Genomic DNA, 13,674 nt, shown 5'->3' with positions numbered 1-13,674 from the left:
ACTTTGTAGTAAAACTAACGTAGATGTTAAGATTCTTCAGTTTGAACACTTCTTGTCCATACAGAATAAATATCACTCTTGCTGTAGAGTACATAATTCTAATCTAGGAATTAGTTCTAATCCCAGCTCTTCCACTAAGTAACTATGTGACTATGAGTATGGAACGTATCATACCATTTCCTCAACTCCTCCCACTTTTCCTCAGTATGTTTTACTGCTACATATCAAGATCTGGCTGCCAGAATAGGCAGACAAGAGAATTAATAGCAAAGAAAAATATTCTCCACTGCCGTCCTCCTGGAACAATAATCAGAGCACAAGTTTCAGCATATTACCAGGTTCAAGGCATAATTTAAAAACAGTCACTCTGAGGGTTGTAAAAAATAACATACAACCATTCCATCCTGCTGGACAAATCCAAAAGAGAAGAGTGAATTCCAAAACTATAATACAATGTTTAATATGTTTCAGTGATACTCAATACTGTATCTGAAATACATATGCCGCTTGAACGCTGATCTGTATCTAAAAATGCACAAACACGATTATTTATAGTGTCTAAGACTACTGATAATGTATTTTGTGATGACATTGAAAACAAGGGAAATATTCAAAATATAGAACCATGTGATAATATATGTGTAATATAACTCCATTTTTCCAAGGTTACTAGAAAATTATACATATATTTGGGAGATAAAGTGTTTGAAAGCAAACGTGCAACCATTTGAGATTCCATGATCAGTTGGACATAACATCATTTATAAGGAAGACCAAGAAGACAAAAAGGGATACAAATAAGCACACATGTTAATACATTTTTAATTCTTAGAAACTCATGAAAACATCCTGAAAATTGGCAACCACAGATTAAAACATGCTAGCTTGGTTGTGCTATTTACAAATAAATAGCATTACCAACAGTAAATACGTTTTAATGAAAAATTACTTGTACTTATGAATTGAGGTTTTTCATAAAAGAAATATATCCATAGCTAATTTCCCTGATTATGGACAAGTTCCAAAATTTAAAAAGTATTTAGAATTCTGAGAAGGAGAAGAAAAGAACAAAACTTACCACCTCTTCTACTAGGTCTTCAACAATAAGACCTTGTTCATCTGTTCTTAGATTTGTAACCCACATCCATCCATCTTCTAGCTCGTTATGAACAATGAACATATCTCCTTTTAAGAAACTGAAAATAGCAATTATGAAGTTATTAAAATTAAATAAAATTTTTAAACATGGAAATTTAATTGATTATGTACCACCTCACAGAGATAATATGATACTGGAAAATGCAAGGGGTTAAAGTCAAATACTCTAGATTTTTGTCCTGTTTCTGTCATCATCTACATGTAAAAGACACTTATCTGAATCTTAATTTAGACATGCATAAAATGGGTTTAATAACGGTACCTATACTATCTGTATCACTGGATTATTGTTAGATTCAAACTGGAATTTATGTAAACAGTAATTATACAAATATTACAGGCTTTGGGGTGTAACTAAAAGAAAACAACTTTAAAATTTAAGTTTCAATGTTATTACTCTTTCAGATATAGGTTAGACATAAAATTATAAACATAAACTAAATATTATTAACTCATTCCACATATACAAGATAAGGTTACTTTAGAAGTTTATTTTAAATAAGCATAATTAGCCTTATCACACAGATGCTTATGAGAGTAACATTTTTCTCATAAAAAAACATTAGGGTTTATTTAATTCACTCAGCTATCCATGGTCCAACAAGTATAGCATTCTTTCTCCGAAAGTGGTACCAAGGGGTATATATAATGAGAATGCATGCATGTTTTTTCTGTTACCAATACCTGAGTGGAGGGATGTATACACAATCTAGTTTCTTTTAATTGGAATCTAGATGTTTTCAACCTCCACACAATCACAGGATTAAAAAGCTGTTGATGTATGTCATCAATATAAAACCATCAGTAATTCCTTGAACTTTTCCTTTTAGGCTTGAACAAATGCCTTTGAGTGCTGAAGGTTTTAAGATTGACTGGATGCTACCATTGACCCTGTATCTATATCCCTATCTGTAATATATATGTATTTTTAAAATAAATTTTCCTTTAAGTCTTAATATTCACAAACCAAAGTTATAGTAAGTAAATCTCTTCTCATACCTTTGAAAACTTTGTTTTTCTCTAAAATATCTGAAGCTTCACTGTTACTTGGACCAGTTCAAGGATAAAAACTTGTACACGATGCTTCAGATGCACTCTTTTTGAATAAGCACAGAATACTGCATTCTACCTTGATTCTACGACTCTTAACAATGACCAGTATTTCACTAGCTGAAAGGGGGCAGACATTACCACTTAGCCAAGCATAAATTGTTCCTTTCTGGAACCAACCACCTAAATAAATACATTAAAATAGAAGTCAGAAAAATGAGAAATGACAAGTTTCACTTTTGGTCAAAAGCAGTCCTAAGATTTTTTTTTTAAATTTTGACTTGTTTCTATACTACAAACTTTTTATGATGCAAAAAACAAAAACATGAAAAATAAAAAGCTTACTGGCAGAAACATCATAATCCTAAGATTAATTATGCATTATTTTGCATTTTTCCTCAAAACAGGTTAAAGTGCTTTATTAAATCTCATTAATCTTCAGATGTTTTTACTTTTAAAAAAAACAACACACTTCTCAGGTATATATAAATTTAAAAAGACTCATAACTTCATACATATTTCTGTCATTCTAATTCTTGTTTAAATTTTCATCTTCCTAGATCAGAAGTACTCAATTTTTGGAAGGTCTCTCAGGACCCCTTCACAGTTTTAAAAAGTGATACCCTAACAGGCTTTCATTTATTCACTTACATGGATTATATCTATTGATAATTACCATATTAGAATTTAAAATGTAAATGTTTAAAAATATTAATTCCTTTTAAAATAATAATATACCCTATTAACATGGTAACATAAAAAATGAAAAATAATTATAATCTTTACAAGTTTAATAAGAATGTTATTGCCTTGCATTTTTGCAAATCTCATGTCTGGCTTAACTGAAAACTATTGGATTCTCATATCCATTTCTTTATTCAATCTGTTGCTATATCGTTTTTTTGCTTAAAGTATATGAGGAAAATCTGGCTTTATACAAATATGTAGTTGTGAAAGGGATGAGTATTTTAATAGCCTCTCAGATAATTATAGATATTCTATTACATTAACCCCAAAACTTGACTAGTGGTACTTTCTTGGAGCTTGGTTGTAATGTGGAATCTAAAACTATGTATCAATGAACTTTCTGTACCATTCTAATAACCTCTATTGGTCTATTTTGCACTGTGAATGGATCTTTTACCCAGCCATAATTTTGTAACATCATGCATTGATCATTTAGAAAATACTGGTTCACTGAGCTGTGCAGATCATCCAGATATAAACACATTATACAGTATCAAAACATCACATTCTTCAATATCAGCACATTTCATCAGAAAAGTCATTAAGTATCTAGGAAGCTGTCAAACTCCTGATGGCAAATATAGGGTCTCCAAAATACTAATTTTTCCTCGAAAGCTCAAATTGTCATTGGCAACAAATACTGCCAGTTATTTCCCTTGAAGTAACAGATTCACTTTGTTCTTTAAAAAAATTAAAAAGTCAGATATTCAAGTCTGAATAACCATAATTTGCCTGTCAGCCATTCTCCTTAGTGAAAATGATGTGCACAAAAAAAAAAAAGCAGCTAGTTCAGCTCTCAAAGCACCTCTTTTCCTCAAGACATTGAACCGTGGTACACGGTAGAGGTGCTTTATGAGTATGTCCCATTTCATCACAAAGATATTAAAAAGATGTGTAGCCATAGGTTGAGATTTATAAAACAAATATTTTTTATTGTCTCACCAGGAACGTTCATAAGCGAAACTGGCTTTTTTTGTTTAACTGCAAGCATGGGGCAGTGAAAAACGATATACATTTGTTACCACTGCCTTGATTTGTGCTAAGACACCAGCAGTTTTACTATCCATGGCTTCTGAACCATCATGTAAATGTCACAGTGAAAAAGGCAAATTATGTCTTAGTATTATTATAAAAATAGTTTTGATCTTATGAATCTTCTGAATGGATCTCAAGGATCCCCAGGGTTACATGGATCACACTTTGAGAGCTGCTGTCCTAGATGATCCCACTGGGAATTTACAAATTACCCAAAATTCCCGAATTTGCAGTTCAGTGCTGTTTTTCTTTCCCTTCTCTTTCTTTCGCTGGCTTTTCCAGCTTAGATCACAAAAAAACGTGTGCCAATAAGAACTAAATGAGAAGTTATTTTGAGGACAATCATATAAAAATGGAATGCCTACTTGGAGATTTCAGATAGTTGAATCTTTGTTTTTTAAAATACCATATTTCCAGAAATTTTTAGTACCTCCCAAAAGTTATCACTACATTTTAAATACTGCTGTTGATTTCAGTGAGAAGCTGTAAACTCAGAATCAGTAATTATTCAAAGTAGCCTTAACATTTTACCAATAATAAACAAATTTTATATCAGAAAGCTAAACTTATAGAAAGATACAGATAATTTGATAATAATTATCCAATTATATAATAAATCAAATTCTATAGAAATAATAAAAACAAATTATATATAAGAACTCTCCTCACTTTGTCACAGATAGTCTAATGAAAGCTAAGTTATTTCTCCTGTCATCTTTACTGTGGCCTCTCTGATCCAAATTCACAGTCTGAACAGATAAGCCAACACAGGGGGACAGGAACAATGGACTTAATATTAAGGGCATGCTTTGCTGGATGCTATTTCCTCAATTTCCAAAACCTTCCTAGTCCAAGAGCAACAAATTTTCAGTCTTTCAAATGCCTGTTTCAAATGCCTATAAACAAGATTATATTATAAAATACCTTATTTCGTCAGTGTCTGGTACTTTTGTGTAAGGGAGAATGGCTCGAACACGCCTTCTATCTTCTACTGGCTAGAAACCATAAAAAAATTGATTTACAAAAGATAACCTTTCTATGTCAAAGTCAAATTGGGTATGTCCACACAAAGTTAAAGCCAGTAAAACTCCACATTATAAATTCTGTAGGATCATTCAAACTATTTTTTACTGAAGCTCTAAATACCCAAACCCTGGAAATGCTCATCTTGTTTTGTTGTTGTTTGTACAGAAATTCTTTTAACAGTATAACCAATATGTTTTTAATCAGGTAATATGAGTTATCATTTAATTTTAAATACACTACGCAACATATAAAGCAACCTTTCTCCAATGATACAGAAGACATTTCAGAATCTTGCAGCAACTTCAGCATTAGCACTATGATATCAGTAATTACTCCTCATTCATTCAGAAATATTTGTTAGGGTATCACCATACAGTACGATAAAAAAAATCTAGTAACTTAAATACAAAGTAACAGAAAAGTTACTTTCTTTTTTTAAAGAAGTTGCCAGTTATGGTCTGACAGTACAACCAGAATTAAATCTTGAATTATATTACAATAAACGTCACGAGAAACTGAACAAGAGCTAAACCCATTAGTAAAATGAAATAATAAAGTTTTGAAAGATATTTTACTTGCCTCTGGAGGTGCAACTGGATAAAGCAATTTTTCTCCTTTAAGCAAACAGGAAACATGACTGTAATAACCTATTAGGTCTGACAGAGAAGAAAAACGTCTTCCACCAATGTAGTAATCCCCACACATAGCAATAATCCTATTTGTACAGGAAAAAAAATACAGTAAAACAAAAACCTTTATAACCAATTTTTAAGACCAAGTTCCATATAAATTATAAACCGATAATTTTCATACTTTTCCTTTATCTGCATCCTTATATTAAAATACCACTTATTAATACCTTCACCATATGCAAATTACTTGAGGTTATTTCTTTTGAAAAGATATATGTATGCATTTGATATGAAATACATATCTGACTTATAATCCTCAATTACATAATTCATTAAAATATTTATAAATCCATCCTCAGATAACTCTTCTTACTTTCCATATTTAAGACAAAATAGCAATTTTAATTAGTTTTCTTTGGCTAAAAGTAGTTTACAGATCTCTTGAAATATTTACAGAGTATAATAATAATTTCACATTTTACACGTGATATGACAGTACTCTTAAAGTCTATTTTAAAATCTGAAAATTAAGGGTATACAAACATTTTATCAGTTAACTTTACAGGCACTAGATAATTTTTTTTCAATGGCTCCCACAAAAATGAAATCAAAGACAATAATATATGTAAATATATTGATACAGACTTTGATATCTGTACTTGAAAATCTCGATGCCTGTTTAATTGAAATGAATGCAAAGAGTTTCAGAACAGTGAAGCTAAAATGAATTAAACTGCACTCTTAAAATACTGTTTCTATATTTTCTGTTACTCTGTGGTCTGAAAGTATACATTTCCTTTGTCTCTGCTTTACCACTCAAAGTTTCTTTGTAATTCTTTATACTTTAAAAGTGATAACTACACTTATGATTAGCACAAAAAAGTCCAATGATACTGTTTTTTAAAAAAAAGTAAGCATTCAATAGTATCTACTCTAAATCACTTATTAAATCATTTAATTGAAAACACATTTCTTTCTCCATTATTTAAATGTCACTAAAGCAGGTATATTTATGAATACTACAGCAAAATAGCTACAGTATGTAGCCTCATAATAGGAATAAAGACTTACCTAAAATGGTTGACAACATTTGTCTGGCTAAGAAATGAAAGTACAAAGGACCCTGGCCTCCGATCACTCTCTCTTATAAGGTAACTTCCGGACTTCCCTGCCTGCCTGAGGCGTTCTTCTGCTATAGTTCTATCAAGTTTTCCATGATACCACCTAAGAAAAAAGGTTAAGAGATTAGAATAAAAATAGCAACCATAAAATTACTATTGGCAGTTGAAAAACATACTACTACAGATTTTACATACCTACATGTAACTTAGACATTTACATTTTACTCTGAACCAGTCATTCCAATTTTAACTCAATTGTTTTTAATTTCTCAGTCTCTCAAAAATAATTCATTTACTCAGTTTTTAATCTGTTCGATAAGCTCAGGTCTAATCACCTCACATATTCACCTCTTCTATTTCTGCCCATCTCTCTACCTCCAGGACTGTCTTACCTGTTCAAGATAAAAACATTTATTACAATCTAATGCCTACCTAGAAAAATGAGAGTAAGATGGGTAAATGGAAACAAATGGTTCATTTACTACCTCTCTATATACTAAGGAACCAAGACTTGATATAACAAGGCACATGGTACCTGGGAGAAAATAAAACTTTATTCCATTTTAATGTTTGTGTCCTAAAATAGAAAAACAGAATGACACTGTCTAAAGGCTGCTATTCTAATTTCCTATTTCAATATGAAGCTGATTATTCTCTTTTGTCTTAAGATGATCCATTCCATAACCACGCATTTGAACTCTTCACATTTATTTAACAAACATGTGGGAAATACTGGGCTGGCCAAAAAGTTCGTTTGGTTTCCCCATAACATCTTACAGAAAAACCCAAACGAACTTTTTGGCCAAGCCAATAAATAATACCTTTGTCCCTTTAACTTTCCTGCTCTCAATTTAACTATCTTCTACCTACCATACTACTAGATGATTTGCTTAAATGACTGGCTATACCATGGCTACAACTCTAGCATTATCCATACTACCAATCTACGCCTATAAAAGCCACATGGATTGATATAAACAGAAGCACACTTAGAAACAGACTGGAATTTTCATATGGTCATGGTAACAAATCTACAAAGTAATTGTTATGAAATATTTTTACACTTTCCTTTGGTACTTGTCTAACTTGAAACATTCAGAGGAAAATAATAAACATTCATATTACATTGATATACTTAAATATCTAGCCATAAGTTGACAGTCAAGACTATAATAGAACTACGACTATTTTTGTAAGATTGCTGTAATGAAAGCTTACATTGACTCCTTAATTAAAAAAAAAAAAAAACAACTTAGAACTTCCCCAAAGAATTATTGTTAATTTTCTTCTAAAACCCAACCCATTTATTTGACAGTTTGTGTATAAGACAGAAATAAAATAAATGATGAAAAACAATCATGAAGCTTCAGTATAACTCAATAGAAAAAAACATAATTGTAAACCATTAGTATTAGAGGAAGAAAGGAAAGAACAATAAACATTGCATTCCTCTAAAATTCTAGTCTAGTTCAACCACTGTCTTTGAGGCTACTGACAAGCAAATTTAGCTTTTAAGAGCTGTTTGTAGTTTTGTTTTTTTTTTTAATTCTAATAGGAAAAGCTTGGACCAATGATCATTAAAAGTTCCTTGAAGAGCTAAAATTTAATGGTAGATGATCAGGACAATATTTTGAAATTCTAGGCTAGAAGTTTATTTAACTGTGAAAATATATGGGACAACCTTGGAATGTGAAGCTGGTATATTCCTTATTACCTTAAGTAGTGGAGCTAACCCACAGAGCAGATTTACACATTGAACAAAGACAAAATTAAGGACAATTTTAAACAAAGTACCTATTTTTGTATACTTGATACTTGTTAAATTTCTGGTGTGTTTTAAGCAAAATGTCAAGATTAAAAGATTTTTTAATCTCATTCATCTTGTGAACTCACCATAAGACGATACACAAAGGTGCATGAGGCATTACACAATAACTAATTTATAATAAATACCTGACTAAAGACTTTTATATATTTGTGATTTTCAGTTTTTACATCTATGTACTTTCTATAAGATTCTGGCATTAAAACTGGTATTCAGTTCAAGACAGAGACATAAATCTTAATAAACAACTTTGTTTCCTGATTATTAGTAATTCCTTTTATGCCCAAAACTCTTAAGTTTTGAACGCGTTAGGTAAAACATGTCAATTCTTGATTATGACTATAAACTGAAATTAAGTTATCCAATAATAGGCTTATGAGCACATATGTAGTTGAGCGTGATCCTCAAAACATTCCATTGTTACAAGTCTCCAGCTGTTCTAGGAAAAAACTGAATGGTCTTAATCAAAACTTAGAATTTCTTGAATTATCTTTATTGTTCACTTCAAATTATCAAGGTGAATCATACTAACAAGAATATTTTAAATATCTGCACAGATAGGATGGCTGCACTGATACCTCCTAGACGTCTTCAGAAGAGATTAAGCTGACTGGTGAGACTAGGACTTAATCAGAAACCTCCATAATTATGGTCAAGTCTCTATACTTTGTACCTCATTACTATCACTTGTAAAAAAAAAAAGGGAACATAATCTCCATCTCAACCTTAGAACACATTAAATATTTGTCCTAAGCTCCTTCAAAGAAAAACAAAACTGAAAAAGCACTATATAGGCTGTATAGTATAATGGTTAAGAGTAAAGACTCCAGAGTCACTGCTTGTGTTTGAATCCTAGCTCTGCCACTTGGCAGTACAAATATGGGCAAATTTCTTAATTTCTTAGCCTGAGTTTCCTCATCTAAAAAAGGCACATAATAACAGTACCTGGTTCATAGAAGGCTGCATGATATTATTATAAATGAACTAATACATATAAAATTATATACATGTAAATTATATACAGTATACACAGACTATGGGGCTAATTCAGCTTCATCAATGAAAATATCAAATTTTATACTGTTGCATAATGGATGATTAGATCACCTAAGCCTCTGTTATCTTCCTACCTTCCAGTCCTGTTTACACTGCATCTAATTTTGGGAAGAGAACAGGAGAAACCAATCTTCATTTCTGCTAAAACATTGATTTTTAAGAGGAAATTTCTTTTTCCAAAGTGCCTTTTTTGAACAGTAACAGATCATACATATTAATTGACATTGGAAGCTCCAAAGTATTCATAAACTAGAAATTCTTCCACTTCTGGCAATTCTAAAAGGAAACCCTCAAATAGCCCCACTCTTTCCCCAATGTGGATATATTCTTTGGAGGAATGGCAAAGACAATATGCATTTGAGATACTGTGACTTAAATTTGCCTAAATTAATAATAAAATATCTAATGTTCTATTTAAAAGTAAACTATTCCTCTCTCTTGTTCTCTCTCTCTTTCAAGGAAGACTGGGAAAAGAAACAGCAGGAAATTTAAGAAGTAAATACATTTTTCTCAGCTAGTTTTGCAATTTTTGGCTGCGAAATCTTACAGACAGATATGGAGTCTCTTGATTTCATTTTCTTAGACACTACACAATCAGGTTATCTAAAATAAAACATCCAAGATGAAACTACGTATTAAGTAAGTCAACAAGAAAAGAGACAAGTTGGACAAGCTGCAGGAATCATTTTACTTTTAAATTTGGAATCACATGAATGTTTTTATAAACATGTTGTACATTGGTGCAGTATATTTAAGGGGCCTTGGGAGGGCCTTTGTGTTTTTTAGTCTCTCCTAATCAGGTAGAATAATATAGAAATCTATACAATGAGAAAGCAACCTGGTGTGAATATAGACAGATACAACTCAAAGTACACAATTATTTAAAACTAACGTGACAATACTAAATGGAAACTGTCTACTACAGTAGAAAACAATTAAAATAGCACTACCATCAACAAGCTTCCTTTGTCTAAAAAGGAAACTAAATTGAAGTTCCCAGCAGATCACTTTTACTTTCCACTATGCTCTTCTTCCTAGTTATGTCACTGACAGGCACCGAAGTTCTCAAAGAGAAACGTTAAGTGCAGAAATCTAATTGCCAAACAATCTCTTGTCACCTGAATTACCTGGAACTCTGTGTGCCTGATCATACCATGAACTTTTAAAGTTGTTCTGTAACTCTCAAAGATGTTAATCATATTTTCTCACACATGCTGTCCTGTCTGAAATTAAATTGGTTATTTCAGTCTAGTTAAGACATATACTAAAAACATTTGCTATAACTACTATAAATCGCCTGAAACCTCCATATTTCTTTTTTTATTTTTTTTTTTTTTTGCGGTACCTGGGCCTCTCACTGCTGTGGCCTCTCCCGTTGCGGAGCACAGCCTCCGGAGGTGCAGGCTCAGCGGCCATGGCTCACGGGCCCAGCCTCTCCGCAGCATGTGGGATCTTCCTGGACCGAGGCACAAACCCATGTCCCCTGCATCGGCAGGCGGACTCTCAACCACTGCGCCACCAGGGAAGCTCTCCATATTTCTTTTTAACTAACATAGTCCCCACAGTCATACAGTCTGAGCTGGTGGTCAAGAAAAATAAACTGACTTTTTAAAGTGAAGGCAAAGTAAAGATACCTTATAGTAAATGATTTTATTGTCTTTTTTTCCCCCACGTTGTTATGCAGACAGGCTAAAATTTGGTCACTAGTAAATTCACCTGAACAACCACTGGACTAAGCATAAGAGGTATAGTGCCCCTTAGACCAACTGCATTACTTAAGAAATATTCATGTGTATGTTTGACATCTTGAGTATATTTGTGTGTTCAGGCAAATAAGAAGTATGTGTGTATGTCTGTGTGTTTGTCTATGCATTTAGTTACATATCTCAGATCAAATTAGCTTAAGAAAGGAAATTGTATTTCCTTTTGCCACAGGTAACATATTTATAGGGTCCAAAGAAGGTTTAAGTTCTGTGGGAGTATTTTTTAAAGAAACAACACTGTTACATGTCCATCCACCCAAAAATTCAGTTTACTGAAAGACTAATATACTAAAGGTGGGACCAACAACACAATGCTTATGCAATCACAAGTTTATATTGGACTTCCCTGGTGGTCCAGTGGTTAAGACTTTGCCTTCCAACGCGGGGGTGCGGTTCAATCCTTCGTAGGGGAGCTAAGATCCCACATGCCTCACAGGCGAAAAACCAAAACATAAAACAAAAGCAATATTGTAACAAATTCAGTAAAGACTTAAAAAAAGTTTATATTGAAGTACACTTGACCAAGATAGTCTCATTCTCACTAACCTTAACTCCCATCACCCTAGAAAACAGATAATGAAGAGTAGAAAGAGCCACACCCTCTCCAAAAAATGTTATACACTAATCAAACATATTTATTTAAAAAAACAAAGAAAAAAAAAGGAAAAGCACAATACTTACTAGTCCGAGGCTAACATCAGTTCCTACCTCACAGCCTCTAGCCCTTATATCAGTGAAATTTCATTTCTCAAAAAAAACTACCAATTCTTACAGTTGACCTTTTCTTAGAACTTCAACAATTACAGGGTCATATCAGTAACTAAGTACATGAAAAGAGGGCAACGAAATGACTTGTGACCATCTGGTCCAATGAATGCATTACTGCAACATAGTTGTAAACTATCTTGAAGGGTAGTTTTTCTACTTAAAGAGAAACACTGTGATTGTTTTGTTTTACTTTGTTTAATTTCACAATGTTCAATCTAAAACTTTGGAGGGTATGGTGATTCAGTGGCTACCTACTGCAACTATAACATTTCTTAACCTGTATTTTAAGACATACCTTTAAAACACTGAATCTGAAGTTGAAAAGCAAACTTTAGTCTGGCATGGCCTTTTATTTCGTCCATCTCCAACAAACTATGTGTCAAGCATTGGGCTACATGGTAGAAAAACAAGTTAATACCACAGAACTCCACGACATAGGTCTCATGGAGAACACAGACAAATCAGGGAACTGCAATCTGATACAGCAAGTACTAGAATGCGGGGGTATATGGAAAAACTTCAGTCTTAGCATTTTAGTATACACTTCCTGAAAAAACTGATGGCTAAACGGAAACCTACAAGCCAAGTAGCAACTAATTCAGAGAAAGCAAGGGACTGAGAAGGTGAGGAAGATGTCACTGGCAGAGGGAAAAAGTAAAGACAAGCAAAGGTCAAAAAAAATTCATATACAGATATGGGAATATGAGAATACTTTAAACTTTCAAAATATATTTTGCAAGCCTAATTCTTATCAGATAATATGGAAAGAATATAACCTTCTGAATTAGACTAGATTTATAACCTTACTTGCTGAACTTCTTTCGGTACCTCAAAGAGAAATGTATCTCAAAGAACATTTTAAAAGTTCAAAATATTCTCAGATCTATCCACTCATTTGCTCCCAGCAATAACCCAAGGTGGGGGGGGGGGCAGGCATTAGAACACAGCACTCAAAGTTCTCCACCGTAAGTCCATTTTTCTCTCCTATGTCCCCTATATCCCAGACAAATTGCATTTATTCATTCAACAAATATTTTTTAAGCACCTGCTATGTTTAGGCACTGTTTTAGACATAGGTTTTCTCCCTATGCTTTCTCAAAATGTGTTTCCTATGTAACATTTTTTTAAATAAGGTGAAAAGATTATGCAATTTAGCCAAAAGTCATCCTAAAATTAAGGTATTTTCTATGTTTTTTTTTTCCCCTCAGAAATTTCTATTTCTCTCCTCTCACTCATAGAAATATCAGTATCTCTTCAGCTCAAATTATAACTTCTCTATGAGGATAATTCCCAAATTGTTCTCCCTAAAGCTGGCTTTCCTCCTAAGCTTCAGGCCTAAGTTACCAAGTACCTGCTAAGAAACTTCACCTTAAGATGACTATAGCCAAATCTAAAATATCAGCAACTATCCTTACAAACACACACATGCGTGCACGTGCGCGCGCGCACACACACACACACACACACACACACACACACACACACACACACAC

General features: G+C 32.8%; 1 protein-coding gene across 3 annotated transcripts in view; it reads right to left on the bottom strand.

The window, feature by feature from the left end:
* Positions 1-13,674, bottom strand: part of RASA1 (RAS p21 protein activator 1) — a 109,086-nt gene that overhangs the window by 52,175 nt on the left and 43,237 nt on the right. For 2 of the 3 annotated variants that reach the window (XM_029218939.1, XM_029218940.1), the window contains exons 2-5: positions 6,720-6,872; positions 5,596-5,731; positions 4,915-4,985; positions 1,079-1,196 (exon numbers count right to left, since the gene is read on the bottom strand). In XM_029218939.1, the coding sequence (XP_029074772.1) occupies positions 1,079-1,196; positions 4,915-4,985; positions 5,596-5,731; positions 6,720-6,872 (478 nt within the window). Of the gene's footprint in view, positions 1-1,078; positions 1,197-4,914; positions 4,986-5,595; positions 5,732-6,719; positions 6,873-10,995; positions 13,001-13,674 lie in introns of those variants that run through there. The other variant, XM_029218941.1, reaches the window with a different exon arrangement.

The sequence above is a fragment of the Monodon monoceros genome, unplaced genomic scaffold, assembly GCF_005190385.1.
Source record: "Monodon monoceros isolate NGI ecotype Baffin Bay Population unplaced genomic scaffold, NGI_Narwhal_1 Super_Scaffold_12, whole genome shotgun sequence".
Taxonomy (NCBI): domain Eukaryota; kingdom Metazoa; phylum Chordata; class Mammalia; order Artiodactyla; family Monodontidae; genus Monodon; species Monodon monoceros.
This window is presented reverse-complemented; position numbering and strand designations above follow the sequence as displayed.